The 19,893-nt window shown below is 46.8% G+C and overlaps 1 protein-coding gene across 2 annotated transcripts in view; it reads left to right on the forward strand.

Annotated features, from left to right (window-relative positions):
- Positions 1-19,893, forward strand: part of LOC119176239 (uncharacterized) — a 160,094-nt gene that overhangs the window by 19,503 nt on the left and 120,698 nt on the right. For both annotated transcript variants that reach the window (XM_075877287.1, XM_037427422.2), the window contains 2 exons: positions 15,136-15,644; positions 17,704-17,851. In XM_075877287.1, the coding sequence (XP_075733402.1) occupies positions 15,136-15,644; positions 17,704-17,851 (657 nt within the window). The remainder of the gene's footprint in view (positions 1-15,135; positions 15,645-17,703; positions 17,852-19,893) is intronic.

Raw genomic sequence — 19,893 nt, forward strand, 5'->3', positions numbered from 1 at the left:
ATATTCGGACGCCCTTTTCTCTTCTGTCAGCAATCGCTGCACCTTCTCGCATTTTGAACGATGGTGCTACACTTGGGAGCGCAATCGTCCTATCATAGCCTGGTATCGACCCACGCGATGAGCGTCGCTGTTTATTGTTTGCGTGTGGACACTTCCTGCTTCTTGGTCAGTGAAAGCGTCTTGTGCAGTTGAAACATCCAGATCTGTTTCGTTGGTCTCCGCTTTTCGCTTCCTTGATGTTTGACGTAGGGGCGAAGTTCGTGAAGCAGGATCTTTGCGAGGCTTTTATGCACTTGAAATCAAATAGAAAGGATATCACTCGAAAGGAGTAGGCGTGAAGTCAGGAATATGTTTTCTGATGTGGAACGCAGGCACGTAGTCTTCATCGCGCAAGTGTCTGCTGCTTACGACTGTCAATGCAGACCTCGTTGATGAAAGGTTGTCTTTCGCAATATTATTTTGTCACTTGGCGCACAGCTTATTGGTGTTTGTGAACTGGTGAGAATAAACACCGGGTGTTTTCCCCGAACGGCAATCGCACTACGGAACCACGGCGATCGAGCGGCCGTTACGGAACACAGCAATAGACCTTCACACAGCTAATATATATCCATGTGCGCAACGCGCATAATGAATGTTGTGCGACTGCCTTCTCGACTCGAGAAATCACTGTAGACTGAACTCTGACAAAGCACCGAATGAAATGCAGCCGTGGTGGGTAAATCCCAGAATAAAGCAAGTTACACTAGATATAAAAGGAAATTGACAACAACCTGCTTGTAGTACTAAGCTACAACAGAATTCGTACGGATTTTTAAAGGAAAAAAAAGCTGCTTATATATGCTTGCCGAAAAGTTGTAATGTCAGTTTCTATTTCTAAACATTTTCTTCTATGAACTTGAAAGAGAGCGCAGAACTGATTTGCCCTAGAATTATTGTTCCAGGGCAAGCGGCTTGCGAGCGTATGCAGCTGCGTACATCGTTTGCATCATGGACGTGGCTTGCAGTACAAACGAATGCAAAAATGCTTGGGGTACGTCTCCGGAATCAATATTTCCAGGTGGTGTTAGCACCTTGAAAATGCACACTACCACTTTCTGTGCGTGCCCTCCGAAGGGGTTATTCAGCAACAAGGGTCGACCCTCTCTTTTTTTTTTTACTTTTTTCTTCTTCTTATACGCAGTTTTTTAACCATTAGATATACGACTCACGTACGTGTTTCTAAGAGTTGTCAGGCTGCATACCGCAGCTTTCAGCCCTGGAAACTACTCCAAATGTATTTGGAAAAATAAAGAAAAATAGAAAATAGCTAGCAAAGGAAAGGCGCACTCTTCATTCTGTGAGCGACCTTGGTCTTAGTCTCGTTGTCCAACGAGACCAAGAGTCAAATGTATTTGGTGTTCTATGGTTGCAGAACAGGTTCAGCATTGTTTATCTTTCTCTCTGATCGTTGCCAGTGCTTTATGTTTCCTGAGTTATGCCTCTCATTAGCTGATTTTTCCGCATTTTTACTGAGTCCCAGCTTGTATTATCGACGAGCACATTAAGGGGAAAGCCATCTGGTAAGAGAAATTTTTTTTTAAGTAGACGATCCTCCCTCTATCCCTGATTTCTTTAATAATCCCACGACCTCTTGTTCGTCGAGGACCCCCATTCCACGGTTTCACATCGACAAGCTCCCTTTTTCTGTGTGCATGGCGCTATAGATGCAAGGTCAGTGTCGCTGCGCACCTACCACCGGCGGGTGGCGAAACATACTCAGAAACTCTCCCATTGTATTGGCGACGGATGAGCAGGCCGTAAGGGCCCCGCCGCGGTGGTCTAGTGGCTAAGGTACTCGGCTGCTGACCCGCAGATCGCGGGCTCGAATTCCAGCTGCGGCGGCTGCATTTCCGATGGAGGCGCAAATGTTGTAGGCCCGTGTGCTCAGATTTGGGTGCACGTTAAAAAACCCCAGGTGGTCGAAATTTCCGGTGCTTTCCACTACGGCGCCTCTGATAATCATATGGTGGTTTTGGGACGTTAAACCCCACATATAAAAAAAAAAATCGGAAGGTCGTAAGGAAAGAAGCGTGCGCAGGTGCAGTCTAGCCCAGCCGTGCTCTGGCGCTAGTGTCTATAAGAGCAGCAACGCACGGCGCTTCAGCGAGCATCGAAATGATGGGTATTACACGTATTTGTCCATGGCGGAAGGAAACAACTTTCCTTCCTCCGTGTATTTGTCTGACCTTCGTACTTCTGGCCTGCTTCTGGCTCCGTGTGTGTTCGTGCAGCTTGGAGCTGTTTTCTCAGGAAACAAAAATCAGCTAATGTTCAGTGGTTGCGCTTTACCACCTTATTCATTTAGGCTTACCATTTCGAATAGTGTCACGAAGTTCAAAAGGGTTAGCCGCAAGTACGAATACTAGGCGAATCTGTGTACTACCCATCATTCCCATGGTTTCTAAACGATCGCAGCGTCAGAGGTTCCTCTAGTTAATTTTAGGAAACTCGACAGGAACCACTAACGGCAAATAAAAAATAAAATATGACGTCACAAGCGGAAGTGGTAGCGACGTTGTGCATTTGCCCTACATGGCGCGAAACTGAAATTTTTTCTTAATTACTGACCATTTTTGTGCGTTTTAAGTACGCCATTTTATTGCGCCTTATGCCTCGCTAAATGCGTGCGCCAGAGAAAAGGAAGACCAATGGGAAAGATTGAGGAAGCAGGGTTGTTTCATTAGCCAAATAGCGTACTTGCAACATACACCGAAAACTTGGCAGATAAACATATTCTTATATCTCAGCCCACCTGCAGTGGACCAAATCTGGGCTGTCCAGCGAGTCAGAGCTATCGCCGAGACATCGCACAATGCTCCGCGGACGACAGCTCCTGGAGGCTTAGCCCGGGCCAGTAATTCTACGTTGGATCCTCAAAAAAAATTTATTACCTACCTACGAGCACAGTAGTTCGAAAACTCACGTTGCTCAATCACGGAAAACCATTGCAGCGAGTTAGCAGCCTTAATAATATTGCTCTGGCAGCCGTAGAATACAATGATTGATATGTGGGGTTTAACGTCCCAAAACCACCATATGATTATGAGAGACGCCGTTGTGGAGGGCTCCGGAAATTTTGACCACCTGGGGTTCTTTAACGTGCACCCAAATCTGAGCACGCGGGCCTACAACATTTCCGCCTCCATCGGAAATGCAGCCGCCGCAGCCGGGATTCGATCCCGCGACCTGCGGGTCAGCAGCCGAGTACCTTAGCCACTAGACAGCCGTAAAATACAGATACAGCGTCTCGCATTCACCGTCACCAAAGGCCGCGCGCCAGCAAAGGCAGTCGCAGGGGCGGCTATCAACACATTCTGTGAGAGCTAAGCTGTGTTCGATTCCGGCGTGGTACGTGGAACCGGTGCTGCTAAAGTTCAAATGGTGCCACTGCAGTGCATGCATACGCCGTGTAGGTGGGGCAGCGCCATTGCCTTTCGTTTTTAAAGACAATAGTCTTTCTTGAGATGTGTGTTTAAAAAAGGTGGTTTGCCACTTGGAGTACTTAGTACTCAACTATGGGCGAGCTGAAAGCCGTCCCGTGTGGGGAGGGTTAGAAAAAGTGGGTAACGATTTAGAGCACAGGGTACTCTACTATGGGAGAGCTTAAAGCCGTCCCGATTACTCGTACGCTAATATATTGGTTTGACTCTGTCGCTTCGCCTAGCAAAACGTCTCAAGCACGCCCACATCCGCAGCGGCCGCCAATGTTGCTCTGGTTTTTGCGTTCATACTTGTGCAGTTGTCGAATAAAAAACAATTATTGAATATATTTGAGGCATATTATCTACACAACAATGTCCTGAGATGTGCTTCTTTATACTATAAAAGGCATACATAAATAATTCTAAGAGCTGTAGCGTTAATTACGCCGCGCTGATAATGCGCCGCTATGCACGAAAAGGAGATTCTTTGCTAAAACAACGCCTCCTATAGGAGGGTTGCACATGGGCGTGGCCCACGAGTTGGCGCCAGCGTCAAAGAGGCAGCTCATCCATCTTTGTGGTCTCCCTCCCTGCCGCCACGGGCAAGCAGTCGCAGAACGTACACTAGTACGTGGTACACTCATGGCTGCGCGCCTGTGCAAGATTCCTGTGCTCATAATGGTGAACTGTGCCTTATTTGGTTCCTACAATCACTCGAGTAAGAAGGCTGGTCATGACAATGCGTCTGATGTCGGCTTTTTTTTTTTCATGCCTAAAATGATTGTAAACAAATCGAAAAGGTTTGAATGGTTCAGCCACACACTATGCCGCGTGTGCGTTAAACATTTCATTTCCGGTAAGTGTTCAGAACCTATGCAACATCATAGAGGCTCGATTTTGTAGTGAAAAACTTGGGTTTTCGCGACGTGCGCTATGAAGCTTTGTTTACGCAGCAGGAGACGAGCGCGCGCACTACGACCGCGATCGCTGCTTATCAGCGGCATCATTCAGGTAGGTGCGACGTGTTACTGATTTATCTGTGTTAGTAAACAGTCAGCGACGCAGTGCGTTCTCGTTTAGCCATGCTTTAAAGAGCTGATCACATTAACGTCGATCAGTTACAATCGAGACTGTATGTGATTTCTGAGTGCGCAACTGCCCAACGCGCGTGATTGGACCCTGCAGCAAAGAGCATTTTTAATCGCAAGCGGCTTGGGCTCAACCACGAACGAAATATGCCAATTGTATCACCTCACATGCTCTTGCAAATGGTGAAGCCCTTCCACACAAAGAATTCGGGAAACGACACCACCGCGGTGAAAACAAAAAATTTGTCCGAACACTGAGCAAGAGGAACCATTCTTGTTTCCGACGATGACGTGGCGGCCGTCTCCGAGGTCTCTAACTCGATGCTGTTGGACTCATCCGCTAGTGACAGTTGTGGGCGTCCATCACTTTACAGGCTTTAAGCTCGTCCCTTGTTGCAAAGCTTGTGCCGCCAACAAGGTGGTTCTTGATGTCCGTGAGCTTGATGCGGGAATAACACTTCACATCCCACACAGCTTCATCGCTGCTGAAGTCGAACGGGTCGCTATCCGGCGCAAATCTGAACGTTATGTTCGTAGCGAAGTTTCGCCGGACTTCGGAAGTCACGCGCGTAAGCACTCAGTCGAATTTCAACACGTCGGTACCGTACGTAGCGGCACGCACACAACCTCTCACTGCCGCTCGCCGCTTCAAAAAGGGCGCGCTTAGACCACTGACATGGCGGTAGAGGCAAACGCCGCTAGCGCCTCAAGCGGATGACGTCACGTGCAACCCTCCTATAGAAAGATTCCCGAGGAATGGCTCGCGCTCCCAGCGGAGTTGGCCTGCCTTCAGTTTTGAGGAAGCGCCTCGCGGTGGCGCTCGCGACCGACACTATCGATACAAAATGGCGGAAGCGAACCAGAAAATTGACGGGTAAATACTTAAAAAACAGCATGGGGCCAAACCAAAAAGAACTATCAATTAAGAAGAAGATGAAAGAAACGGAGACTGACATGTTTAGAATTGGCATGCTTAAGAAGTCCGCGCTAGAGATCTATCGAACTTTTAAGCAGGAAATTGCTAAGGAAAGGATCTATGATAATACTCGGGGTAGTTCTCTACTGTTTGAGGCCAGGACAGGAGTATTGCGAACCAAAACATGTCGGGCCAAATACGAAGGGGCAGACACGATATGCAGTGTATGTGGAGAGGAAGAGGAAACTGCAGAACACTTGATAATGTTATGTAAAAGGCTTCACCCTATAGTTGAGGATGATGGCGCAGAGTTTTTCAAAGCACTGGGGTTTAGAGACAGGGAGGGCAAAATAGACTTTAAACGGGCAGAATTAACTAGAAGGAGGTTATCTGATTGGTGGCTAAAGTCAAGGCACGAGTGAAAATTAAACTATTCACTGCAAAGTACCTGTCCTATACTTCACTAATTAAATTGATTGATTGATTTGTGCGGTTTAACGTCCTAAAACCACCATATGATTATGAGAGACGCCGTAGTGGAGGGCTCCGGAAATTTCGACCACCTGGGGTTCTTTAACGTGCACCTAAATCTGAGCACACGGGCCTACAACATTTCCGCCTCCATCGGAAATGCAACCGCCGCAGCCGGGATTTGAACCCGCGACCTGCGGGTCAGCAGCCGAGTACCTTAGCCACTAGACCACCACGGCGGGGCGCTTCACTAATTAAAGAAAGAAAAAGATAAATATAGCTGGTAGTTCACTAAGTATTACGGCTAGGTAGCGTTAGCCGCCGCCCGATCTAAAGGGTACAGCCACATCAATCCATCCATCCATCATTACGGCGGCGGGTGGTACCAGATAAGCGTTTTTCACCTGCGGCCCATAGGGGCGCGTCAGTCGAGAGTTGTTCGAGACCGGTAACTGTAAACTACCATTTTGGAGGCTATGCAAAGTGTTGCGTTGTTGCACCGTTCGCCACAGGTGACGCTAGCGACTGACAACATCCTAAGTGAAGGAGAGAAAGGGTGTGGCAGCTGTTTTTCTTCTCATGCGGCAGACATCTAAATAGAGGAGGCGTTGGCTAAAACATTATGATGCTGCCACCTACCTTAAAGTCTACTAAATATGACTTTCAAAGATTGTGCGTGCACATTCTTTCGTTTTCTGAGATTACCGCCAGACGGCACTTGCGCAAAACAATAAAACAATAATGTTTTTTTTTTTTCACTTTGTCTTCAGACTACCATCGTACGACAAAATTTGCAGTCAAAAATGTAGGTTTCTCATGCGCCCGCGTTCAGCAGAAAAAAATTCTTCACCAGCCGCTGCATGAATCTCTGCGCTGCCGTCTGCCACTGTCACGCCGTTATTTTTTGTTGGGCAGCGTAAATTTACATCCAAGATGGCAGCCTTGAGAATATCGCTCTTGCAGCCGTAGAATACAGCGTCTCGCATTCACCGTCACCAAAGGCCGTGCGCCAGCGAAGGCTGTCGCTGGGGCGGCTATCAACATATTCTGTGAGAGCTAAGCTGTGTTCAAATTCAGCGTGGTACGGGGAACCGGTGCTGCTAAAGTTCAAATGGTGCCACTACACGCAAATGCTGCGTAGCTGGTGCAGGGCCATCGCCTTTTGTTTTTTAAAACGATAGTCTTTCTTGAGATGTGTGTTTAGAAAAAGTGGTTAGCCATTTGGAGTACGTACTCAACTATGGGAGAGCTGAAAGCCGTACCGTGGACCTCTAGGTTTATTGTTTAAGAGAATTTTATTTCTGAAAAAATCATATATACACAGAAGACATTTATAAGTTACATTGTTCGTTCTCACGACATGCTAATATATCTTAATATACATTCAAATGCACAACAGGAGTTGTTTGTACCTGTAAACAAAAATTCTAACGTGCATAAAGAAAACTATGCTCAGGGGACGTACAATTTATGAAAAAGAATGAAAAGCAACATTTAAGAAATGCATATAAGAATAAATAAATACTTATACAATACTGAATGCAAGTTCATAGAATAAACACACACTAGCCTACCTTCTCAGTAGTAATGAAGGCAAGGCATGGACACTTTGTTCTTTCTGAGAATAATAAATCGTGTTGACCACCGCAGGAGGAAAGCGTCCTTCCCCAGAATGAATATGTTGAGAAAAAAAGGTGGTAACGATTTAGAGTACCAGGTAGTCAACTATGGGAGAGCTGAATGCTGTCCTGTGAGCCTCAAACTTGATGACAAAACAAGAAGACATTGGTCTGACTCTGTCGCTTCGTCTAACAAAACGTCTCAAGCACGCCCACATCCGCAGCGCCCACCAATGTTGCTCTGGTTTCTGCGTTCATACTGGTGAAGTTGTCGATTCAAAAGCAATTATTGCACATATTTGAGGCATATTATCTACAGAACAATGTTCTGTGATGTACTTATTTATACTATTTATACTATAATAAGTAATTCTAAGAGCTGTAGCGTTAATTACGCTGCGCTGACAATGCGTCGCTATGCACGAAAAGGAGATTTTTTGCTAAAACGACGCCTCCTATAGAAAGATTCATGAGGAATAGCTCGTTTCCCAGCGGATGGATGGATGAAAAATTTTATTATACATATTGCTGAATGGGTGGAGTCCCTAGTCCGGGATCTCATTGGCTTGCGCCCCGGTCCTTGCGCAGACCACCAGGGCCTCTTGGACCCCCCGGGCCGGGCTGGACAGTGCCGCCTGCCATCCATCTCTACTGAAATCCCTAAAGACATCTGTTTTGGATGTGTTGCACTGGCACTCCCATGCCATGTGATAAAGTGTAGCTAGTTCCATAGCCTGCATGTTGGTGAGGGGTACTTATCAAGGTCGATTTTGGAGAGTACGTGTGGTTTCAAATACGATAACGTTTGTAAACGGCGCCAGGCTGCTTTTGCGGCTTTACTGAGTTGAGGATGTGGTGGAGGATATTTCCTCCGCGCAAGCCTTTGGTTTTGTAATATTTCAGTGTGTGTGGTCAGGTGGGTCGTCTGATCTGAAAGGGCTGGAGTCCCTACACTGAAGTTAGAGTCCCGGGGTAAGAGAGCTCGGGCGGAGGCATGAGCTAGCTCGTGCTATGGTTTCCCAGCACATTTAACCGACGTCCTCTGCTTACTCTACACAGACTTAGAAACGTCATTAGTAGTGAATGGATATAGATCTGAACCTATCGAAGTTAGTAGGGGCATTCGACAAGGCTGTCCCCTCTCCGCAATTCTCTTTGTATTATGCATAAATCCATTATTGAAACAAATTCAGAAATGCACTTCAATACACGGTTTTCCTCTCCCAGGCTTGGACGAAGTGAAAGTAGCGGCATACGCCGATGACATCTCGTTGTTTATTCGGAACATAGATAGCTACAGAGCCTTTTTGCGAATATTTCACACGTATAGTTACCTGTCAGGAGCACGTCTTAATCCGGGAAAAAGCAAGGCATTGTGCTTTGGGATGCACATTGAAGAGTTCCCTGACGGCGTCCAAATCGTCCAAGGAGTTAAAGTCTTAGGTGTAACTTTCCTTTCGACTGGTGAGGTAGCCCGCACCACATGGAAAGAAATTCAACACAAAGTGGACAGACGCATTGAAGTCGCCAGAACCTTTCAACTACCTTTTACTGAAAAGGCTTATCTAATTAAATCCAGCATAACAGCGCCACTGCTTTATGTAGCCAGAATTGCTCGACCACCTCGTCGGGTTTTGCTGAGAGTGGCTACTGCGTGCGGCTCCTTTTTTTGGGATGGCCACGCCGAAGCTGTCGCTAGAGCCTTGATCCGCCTGCCAGTAAAATGGGGAGGGCTCAGTGTACCCAACCTTGATGTAATGTGCCGCATGTTGGCTCTCAAAAACACCTGGGCACTCTTAGAGAACTCATTGTATCGAGGCAGGCAACTTGTAGTGTATCTGCTAGGAACCTCTAGAAGACTTTTTGGTTTAGCAAATGAAACGGGACCAGCTGCTGAGCAGCGACCAGTGTATTACGCACATGTTAGAAAATCTTTGCAACAATGGCGAAATGATTTTCCAGTTGAAGAACTTATGGAAATGTCCCCTATCAACATAAGCGAACTAATAGCATTTAAGAGCCTATCTGAGGAACAACACCAGAAATGCCGGGCGAAAAGACGTTGGACTCTTACAAACACGTCTCTCCCCTCCAAAGTCCGTGATCTAAACTGGCTTAGGGAATGGGAGGCTTTACCAACAACCGCCCGCCTTGCGGCGTGGGGCGTGGCGCCCTTCGCCACATGCTCGCAGTGCGGTCGCGTCGAAACACTGAACCTTGTCTTCTATGAATGTATAGTAGCGCGCACCTTTTGGCACATCGTTACCAGAATGTTCTAAATAAGTATGCAGTGGAAGTCTAGCCACAGGGATAACTTCGTCGTACTCTTAATGGCTATCGGAGCCTTCATCTTATGGAAACGAAGGGGACTGGCCTGACTGAGGGGACGCCCCCAGAGAGCCATATGTTTCCCCTACTACATCGGCTAAGAAACAATGCTTATGCATCTTAATGCAGAACTGGTCATGCTGTGAGAGGAGGCTTTCCTGCGACGCTGGTCTACGCGATTTATTATCGTTAAAAACAACAGAGTGCCCATGCCTTTCCTCTCCTGTTGAGGAGGTAGGCTAGAGCTTGTACCACTGTGACATTACAGTGCGTATTTTCCTTTTCCTCCTTAGAAACATGTCCTTTTGTGAAATATTGTTCTTGAGTGTGAGAGCAAACTGTCCCCATAGGTGAATGGCATCACCCTACACTGTGAATGACCCCCCCTTGTTTGTTCACATAGCCTTACTATTTATTTAAGTTCAATCATCTCGATGTCATGAATGTCCTGTCTCTGTTGTACAATTTTGCATTGTATGTCACTGCATATGCAATAAGTTCTTTTCGCTGCATATAACAGCTTGCATTGTACATATGCATTGTTCACCATTGTCCATTTTTATGTGTGCACAGCTGTGTATGATATATCCGGAAATAAAATTATCTTAAACGAGCTAGCTCGTTGCCTCTAACAACACAGTGGCCAGGTATTTATATGACTTGTTTCCAGTCTCCTTCAGTACGGCCTTCTACTGCTTGTGAAAGTATTCTGCGTGCTAGAGGACTGATTTTGCCTTTAAGGTAGTTGCGATAGGCCGTCATTAAGTCCGTAAGGACGAAGGTTGACGCTGGGTTTCTGAGCATGAGGGCGATAGCGACCTCCTCCGTGCTTGTAACATCATCCTGTATGGTAGATATGCAGTCGACACATTGCCCCTGGTTTACTACTGCCACCGTGCACTGTCCTGTGTGTGACCGGGCGGCGTCCACGAAAAAGGCGCTCTCGTCATCTGAGTATTTATCATGGGCTTTGGCTCTGGCTTTGCGCCTATCTGCATGGAATGTGGGGTTCATATTCCGAGGAAGAGGCTTGATGGTGATGCCTGTCCGCCATGCCTCCGGCAGCCTATGTTTGTTCTTGCCATGCGTTGGTGGTGTGATGTTTAGTTTAGAAAGCACCGCCATGCCAGTTCTGGAGAGGGCTAGCCTCGTTATTTGATTGTCGAGATGGACTTTGAATAGTTCTGCTGCGGTGTTGTGAAGTCCCAGTTGTTGGAGCCGTTCTGTAGACGTCCATCTAGGGAGGTTCAGTGCCTTTTTGAGGGTATCGCGCAATATGGCGTCGATCTTTTGTTCATATGTCCTGGATATTTGTCGGTAGGGATAGCTGTATGTTACAAGGCTGACTACAAAAGCTTGAAAGAGGCGTAGGGGGTCGTATTTCTTCAGCCCTCTGTGCTTATTGGCAATCCGGCTAACCATACAAGAAATTTGGAGGCACCTGTTCCTAAGTTTCTGTATTGGGATCCCGTTGTTTCCCTTGTTGCTAAAGTATGCTCCTAGGATTCTGATGTTTCTGACTTCCTGGACATAGGTGTCCTCTATCTTGATTTTGAAAGGTGTGGTTTTCGAATATCTGTGCCGGAAAACAAGCAATTCTGGCTTAGAGGGTGAGCATTCCAGAACCGCTGCATTCCCGATTAACTGGACTGTCGAGGCGGCTTTTTGGAGGTTGCTCTCTATGAGTTGCAGTGAGCCGTTGGACCATATGGTGACATCATCTGCATACAGGGCGTGGTGGATTCCCGGAATTTGTTGTAAGGCATGTGGTAGTTTAAGGATCATGGCGGCGGGCGGTACCAGATAAGCGTTTTTCACCTGCGGTCCATAGGGGCGCGTCAGCCGAGAGTTGTTCGAGACCGGCAACTGTAAACTACTATTTCGGAGGCTATGCAAAGTGTTGCGTTGTTGCACCGTTCGCCACCGGTGACGCTAGCGACCGACAGCGTTCTAAAGTGAAAGAGAGAAAGGGTGTGGCAGCTGTTTTTCTCTTCATGCGGCAAGCATCTAAATAAAGGAGGCGTTGGCTAAAACAATATGGTGCTGCCACCTACTTTAAAGTCTACTAAATATGACCTTCAAAGCATAGCCTCCTCTATAACTTTGTGCCCGAGCGGTCGGTCCCTCAGCGCCGTCCCCCGAGCTATTATGGGATGCGAGCGCTCCTGGCGGAGCGCCGAGGCGCAAAACGAGAGAATGGATGGCAGCTATGGAGAAAAAACCGGCTTTGAGTAACTACCGAAAGGGCAAAAATGAAATAAGGAGGGAGGCATTTTACGATAATTCAAGGGGAAGCGCTTTACTGTTTGAAGCGAGATCGGGTTGCCTTAGAACGCGTAGTTATAAAGCAAGATTCAGTAAAGAAGAAGAACAATGCACATGCTGCGGGAAAGATAAGGAAACGGCGGAGCATGTTCTGATTGAATGTGGAGATATCCACCCAGGTGTACTCCTGTATCCGTCAACTGAGCTCGTAATGGTTCTAAATTCTCTAAAGAATTACGCGGAAGTTTTCCTCGCAAGAGCGAGAAAGATGAATCAGCCACTGAAGGCTGCCGTTGACAACGCCGCGCAAATACTACAGAAACGTGACAAACTCAAGTGCTCGACCCCGGGACATCATAAAAAACTTTTGGAGGTTGTGCTCGTGAAGTTTCTCCGCCCACTTTTTCTGAACTTCGCGACGAGTGTGACTGACAAACACGACTTGGCAAAAGATTTTCATGTCAAACCATTGTCTCGAAAAGTGCTCAAGCTTTGAGCGCGAAATCAAATAACAAAGCTCACATTGCATTCTGCATACAGTGCTTGTGTTAAAAATTTGGTGTGTGCGCACTTCTTAACGTATACGCATAATCCAATGCAATGTAGACGGTTTCTAAACCGTCATAAACGCAAGCGTGCATAGGCCGCGTCGTCTGCTGTTATTATGGGATCGGTGCGGCATCTGGCGGCGAGCGCCAAAACTATAAGGGACGGATGGCGCGTATGTATTTAGCGCTAATGCGCGGGCACAAAAAAATATAGGAGGCTATGTTCAAAGATTCACTCTGTCTCAAGACTAACGTCGTACGACAAAATTTGCAGTCAAAAATGCAGATACGGGGCCAGAAATTTTGTTTTCTCCTTAGAATCGAGGGCACTGGTGCATCGTCAGCTCTGCTCGTAAAGCCTCGTTTCTCATGCGCCCGCGTTCAGCGGAAAAAAAATTCATTCACCAGCCGCTGCGTGAATCTGCACTGCCGTCTGCCACGCCGTTATTTTTTGTTGGGCAGCGTAAATTTACGTCCAACATAGCGGCTTTAAGAATGTCGCTCTTGCAGACGTAGAATACTGCGTCTCGCATTCACCGTCACTAAAGGCCGTGCGCCAGCGAAGGCAGTCGGCTGTCGCTGGGGCGGCTATCCACACATTCTGTGAGAGCTAAGCTGTGTTCGAATTCGGCGTGGTAGGAGGAACCGGTGCTGCGAAAGTTAAAAAGGTGCCACTGCACTGCACGCAAATGGCGTGTAGGAGGGGCAGCGCCATCGCCTTTTCTTTCGAAAGACGAGAGTCTTCTCTAGTTATGTGTTTAGAGAACGTGGTTATCCATTTGGAGTACTGCGTCCTCAACTATAGGAGAGCTGAAAGCCGTCCCGTGGTGCAACTTATGCCTAATATATAGTCTCTCTAGTTATGTGTTTAGAGAGCGTGGTAATACATTTGGAGTACTGCGTACTCAACTATGGGAGAGCTGGAAGCCGTCCCGTGGTGCAACTGTGTGTTTAGAAAAACATGAGTACTTTATACTCCACTATGGGAGAGCACTGAGCCGTCCCGCCGTGCAACTTATGCTGCAATATCGTTTCGCACCTGTCGCTTCGTTCGGCAAGGCGGTTTAAGCACGCCTACATACGCAGCGCCCACCAATGTTGCTCTGGTTTTCGCTTTCATACTTGTGCAGTTGTCGATTAAAAAACAATTATTGCACATATTTGAGGCATATTATCTACACAACAATGTTCTGTGATGTGCTTCTTTATACTATAAAAGGCATACATAAGTAATTCTAAGAGCTGTAGCGTTAATTACGCTGCGCTGACAATGCGTCGCTATGCACGAAAAGGAGATTCTTTGCTAAAACAATATGGTGCTGCCACCTTTCTTAAAGTCTACAAAATATGACCTTCAAGATGGTGCGCACACATCCTTTCGTTTTCTGAGATTACCGCCAGACGGCACTTGCGCAAAACAATAAAAAATAAATGTTTTATTCACTCTCTCTCCGGACTATCGTCGTACGACAAATTTGCAGTCAAAAATGCAGATACGGGGCCAAAAAATTTGTTTTCTCATTTGAATCGTGGGCACTGGTGCATCGTCTGCTCTGCTAGCAAGGCCTCGTTTCTCATGCGCCCGCGTTCAGCGAAAAAAAAAAAAAATCCTTCACCAGCCGCTACGTGAATCTCTGCGCTGCCGTCTGCCACGTCACGCCGTTATAATTTTTGTTGCGCAGCGTGAATTCACATCCAAGATTAACGCCATGTTCAACTAAGCGCCGGCGAAACGTGTCGTCTGCTTCTGAGCTGCACCGCGACGTCACCCCCTATCGAACAGGTTCAGGAACGTGCTGCACCGTGGCGGCACCACTTCTGCACATGCCTGCACCATGTTGCAATAGAGCACTGCGGTGCAGTTCACCAGAGAATCGAGGACTGCGGTGTCGTGCACCGTGAACCGCTGCAGGTGAATCGAACACACCTTTAGTTAAGCTCCGAAATGTCACCCTAGTGAACAGCACATACGCAAATAAACTACGGAAGGTACGCACGATAACATTACACGATGAGCTATGCCTCGCTGACCCGGCAAAGCGCTGAACTAAACACAAGCAGATTGCCTAGATACCCCCCCCCCCCCCCCATTTCATGCCCTCGACGAGGTCCCTCGACCAAAAAATGAGGCAATCAGTAATTTAGCCGCCAGATAAACTGTAAACGTATACTTAACTGTGACGTGTAAAAAATTACGACTATTTGAAGAAAATATCGCGTCGTGTTTTTGGTTTGGTTGTTTTTCCTCTTCTCATCTAGTCGCGCTTGAATCATCGGTGGGTGTTGATGCCAGTGGCAATAGGTTTTTGACACTTTCATTCTGAGTGCCGCAACCTATGTAATTTGACCATGACGCTTCTTTCCACATATTAACTTGATGTAGTAGGCCGTTATCTGAAAGGTGCTTCCCTCTGTTACCCTACATTTGTCGTACAGGACGGGACACCGTCAGTGATCCGGCGGAAGTCCAGTGAAGCGGCCAGGCAACAACGCACGTCAGCTGGTGGCGGACCCCTGTCTACCATCGAGTACCAGGAGAATCTTCACGAAGTTAGAGCTGTCCTGACTGATATAATCAATCGTGTGGATTGCGAGCCGAGTTCCGAAGCGGGAGCGGAAACTTCAGGCGACTACGAAGAGGATATGGCAAACAGGACGTTTACCACTAGATCCCTGGCTGCCCAATTGAAGGACTTGCCCTGTGTGCCTGAGGCCACCGCCGACCGCGCCGGCGAAAAACCGCCCACTAGCGTTGACGACGAAGCGGAACATGCGTTGCCTGAAGCCCTGGCTGCCCAATTGAAGGACTTGACCTGTGTGCCTGAGGCCACCGCCGACCACGCCGGCGAAAAACCGCCCACTAGCGTTGACGACAAAGCGGAACGTGCGTTGCCTGAAGGTCATGCAATCACGCCGGGTGGCCCTTGGAGCTCCTGGGATACGTGGTAAGTCAACTGAAAGGCAGCTTTGCAGATACGGCATTTAGACGAGCATCTTTTATTAGGCATCTTAATATTGGATGCGCAAAGCTTCGCGTTATCGTTTGGCGCGGCATTGCGCATGTGCCCTTTTGGGCACCCCTGTTTAGTGACAAATAGCATGCGTGCTCAACGAACGCTCTTTGTGTATCCTAGACAGCGTTTCATAGGACGCGACATACGTCAAGTAACTTTGCTTGTTACCCCAACGGAGACTTCGATATGAACTGTGTCGCAGCACGATTGATGCTGCAGTAATCTCGCAGGACGCGGGATCGAATTCTGGCCGCGGCGGCGGCATTATCGACGGAGGCGGAAAGGCTTAAGGCCCGTAAAGAACCCCAGGTGGTCGAAATTTTCGGAGCCCTTTACTACGGCGTCTCTCGTAATATAGTGGTTTTGGGACATAAAACCCTCGACAATTGTTATTATATATTATTATTGATGCTGAAGTAAATTTAAGCACTGTCTTTTATTGCAGTAACGCCCCAAAGGCGCAAATTTCGTGAACGACCTTGCTTGCCGCTCAAAACGTTCTTGATACTGAATTAAGTGCAAGCAGCTGCGAATATTCGCGTTAAGAAACGCCATATTGTCATTGAGAAAAGAAAAAAAATGGCAGCATATCCACGGAGTGAATTACAGAGAGTGGGGCGAAGCGTCCGTCCATGTGTCCGTCTGTGTGACCGTCCGTGCGTCTATCCGCCCGGCCGTGCGTGTGTCTGTTAGTGCGTCCGCACGTCTATCCGTTTGTCTGTCCCTGCGTTCGTGCATGCATCCCTCCGTCCGTGCAGCCATCCGTGCGTCCGTCCATGCATCTGTCTGCGTGTCCGTTCATCCATCTAGTCAACACTCCAAGTACCACCATCTCGCATCTTTTCATCATATATTCCACATATAGAAGCACCGCAATCCAGCGGACATTCCAGGACTAAACGAGAGGTGGCACACGCACACTTTCTTATGGCTTGCGCTTCGTGTCTACTTCCCACCTTTAACCACCTCGAGTTTATGGTATATACTAGTTCACTGTATTCATGGCACTGTGGCCCAACGCTCGCTAAACCTTTCTAAAACCAAGGGGGTTACGCCCAGCGAGTATAACGTAGCAACCCTTTCTTGTCAGATAGTGCTCAATGTACATGCCAATGGCTGTTAAGGGGTAATGCTAGACAGGAGAACTGAGCTTTTAGTTAACGCGCACGCTGCGATTTTTTTTTATTGTTCAACAACGCACAGAAGAAATCTCCCACCGGCACCACCTTTGAGGTTAAAATCTAAGACAGGTTACACACTACTACTACGAGGGACGAACAGGTGCTTCAAAAAGCTTCGCCCCTAAAAAAAAAAAAAAAAATCACCTGCTTCAGTGATCTGCTGGCTATAGTGCTCGACAGCTGACCCGCAGGTTGCAAGATCGAATCCCGGCCACGGCGGCCGTATTTTCGATTGAGGTGAAAATGCAAGAGATCCGTGTACCTATTTAGGCGAAAGTTAAAAAAAAACAAAAAAAAACATGCGGGCTAAATTTTCTGAGCCCTCCATTACGGCGTCTCTACTAATATGGTAATTTTGGGACGTCAAACCCAATAATTATTTTTTTAAATTCATTTTCGTTGCGTTTTGTAACACGCGCTAAACATTTGTGCTCGACTTTGCTTGCCCCTCTGACAACCTTTGTTGCCATACGGGGCGTCACGTGACCTCATCGTTGCTTGCTGCTGTTAGTTGCATGTAAGGAAAAATTCGTGCCGTATTTCAGCTCCTTTAGGAGGTGAGTATTCTTAGTTCTTACTCAGCGTAAATGTTCGCTGATAGGTACTGCGTAGTCTCTTTCTGTTTTAAACCAGTGCACCCAAACGGAGTCGCTGTTTCGGTGTCCAGCTTCGCGGAAAGCCCCCCTTACAGGGGCCCAGTGCGTTGGCGCTGTGACGAGTGCCTCGCTTATGCGGGAGGAGCCTCGCCTCTGTGGGAGGCTGCTCTGCCATTCATCACTTATCACTCGTTATGGCCCTGATTTTCGCAGGCCACAATCGTCGAGCGCTTTTCTTGGCGACGACACCAACAAGAGCGAACTGGATTTGACTTTCACCACGGCGAAGGGCTCTCCCTTGGGGGCCACTGGCTACTTCAACATTAGCGGCAACGACGCTAGCGCTCCTGCGCCAGTCGTGGTGAGCAAACACAGGTTCTTTTTCGTTTGCTGGTTTCCCCCTGAAGATGGGTTGATCAGCGGTTGTGTGCGCGGTCGTGATAACGCGACGGCCGGGGTTAACTGCTGGCCACTTGTGCGATTCTCGGTACAACGTGTGACAGATTTTGCTGTCAAATGATGGTTGCACCGTAACAGCTCACTAACAACGTGGGCGCCTTCGTCGTAATCGTTAATAAATTATAAAACAGCGTAGTGATTGCCATTCCATTCGGCCGTGTGCATTGTTGTGCACTATGATAACATGGCAGCGAAAACAAAGTTGACAAAGTAAGAAGGTACAAAAACAAGCGTATACTTAAACTTGGGTTTAATCGTAGAGGAAATATATACAGATATGTCCTATTTGTTTGCGCTGCCAAGTTGTCATTGTCAATCTATACCAGCTAGCCCGCCTATCAAATGTTTTGCTATTCAGTGTTGTGCGTTTGCTGTTAAAATGTGACTCGTAAGGCTGGCAATGTGGGAAGAATACATTGCTTCCAGTGCTTGGACTGATAGTGTCATTCTCACAGATAGAGCCTGTCGTAACATGTCTATGTGGTTGCACATAACACATGTTTCGGTGGCCCTGGTAGCTATCGCTTGAAAAAAAAATTTTTTTTCTGTGGCCATATGCGGTAAACAAGTTTTGCCTTGTTGATTCTGACTGCATTTTTGCTCTTGAGACTGGCTTAGTAGTAATAGTCAATGCTACTGAACGTAGGACAGAATGTGTTAATGTGAACCCACTGTACCACTGGGAAACAGCTCTACACATAATTTCTAGTCTAGGAGTGTTCAAAAGTCGGTGCTTTTATAAAGCTGTTGTTACAGAAGAAAAACCATTTCCTTTGTGGTCTCGGTATCCATTTAGCTTATTGTCATGTGACATACTGTGGACACTTAGTATTAAATTCATCATATAAATTGACGTGCCCATAGTGTGGTCTCTTCTGTAGTTTCCTTCTCTGCTGATGGAGTTTCATGTCCTGAATACAGGTTTGTGTTTTGAGGCACAAAATAAAATAGTTTTTACTAATTGTCATTAAAATATATATATATATATATATATATATATATATATATATATATATATATATATATATATATATATATATATATATATATATATATATATGTATGTATGCCTTAATATTCGAACATTAGTGTATATGCATTTTACTCTCAAGAAGGCAACTATTTGAGATGCATGCAATGTCATCTTTAACTGATGAGCACCATAGCCTCTGAGCTGCCATTGTGGGTGTTGTACTTTTCTAACTGCATTCACTTAGTGTTAGTGTTATTACAGTGTAAAATGCTGTAAGGTTGCAGCAGCACATTTTTGTGGTGATGTGTGCTGCCTCCACTGGTGTCTGTAGAGACTATTGTGCGGCATGATTTTTTTTGAAGGGTATAAGCCCAGCAATCTGCATGGCAAGCGAGTGTTCTACCACAGAGCCACTCCAGTGCTTGAAACGATTTTGGAAAGACCCTATATAAATGTCATGCAAAGAGTGGAATCGGGTTAACAGGTATAATATTGTGGGGCAGAAGAATAGAATTGCAGCAGGAGTGGCACCATGTGGGGTGACGAAGCTTTTAAAGCCTTCCAACCATTGCAAAAGGCTATGCCATTATTCATCAGCTACAGCAACAACAAAGTGTGCATATTGCCTTTGAGACGTGTATGGGTGGTTCACTACTGCACAAAATTTGATTGTGTAGTGGTTACCTCGCAACTGTCACAAGTACAGTTGCGAGGTAACCAAGAGTTTACAATGGCATCTATTAAGGCCACACTTCCACCTTACGCTGTGACTGTGCTGTGCATTCCAGGCAGGCTTTATGTTATTGCTTTGAAGGGCCAGTAAAACAACCTCGAGGTTCATGAATTTTAATGAGATAATTATGTGCACTTTCTGCCACAAGAATATGTGAACATGCTGCCACAAAAATTTTGCGAATATTTGCTATAATAAGGAAGTTACAGGAGTTAGAGATCCGTTCTGCCGGTTTGAA

Source organism: Rhipicephalus microplus, chromosome X, assembly GCF_043290135.1.
Source record: "Rhipicephalus microplus isolate Deutch F79 chromosome X, USDA_Rmic, whole genome shotgun sequence".
Lineage (NCBI taxonomy): Eukaryota > Metazoa > Arthropoda > Arachnida > Ixodida > Ixodidae > Rhipicephalus > Rhipicephalus microplus.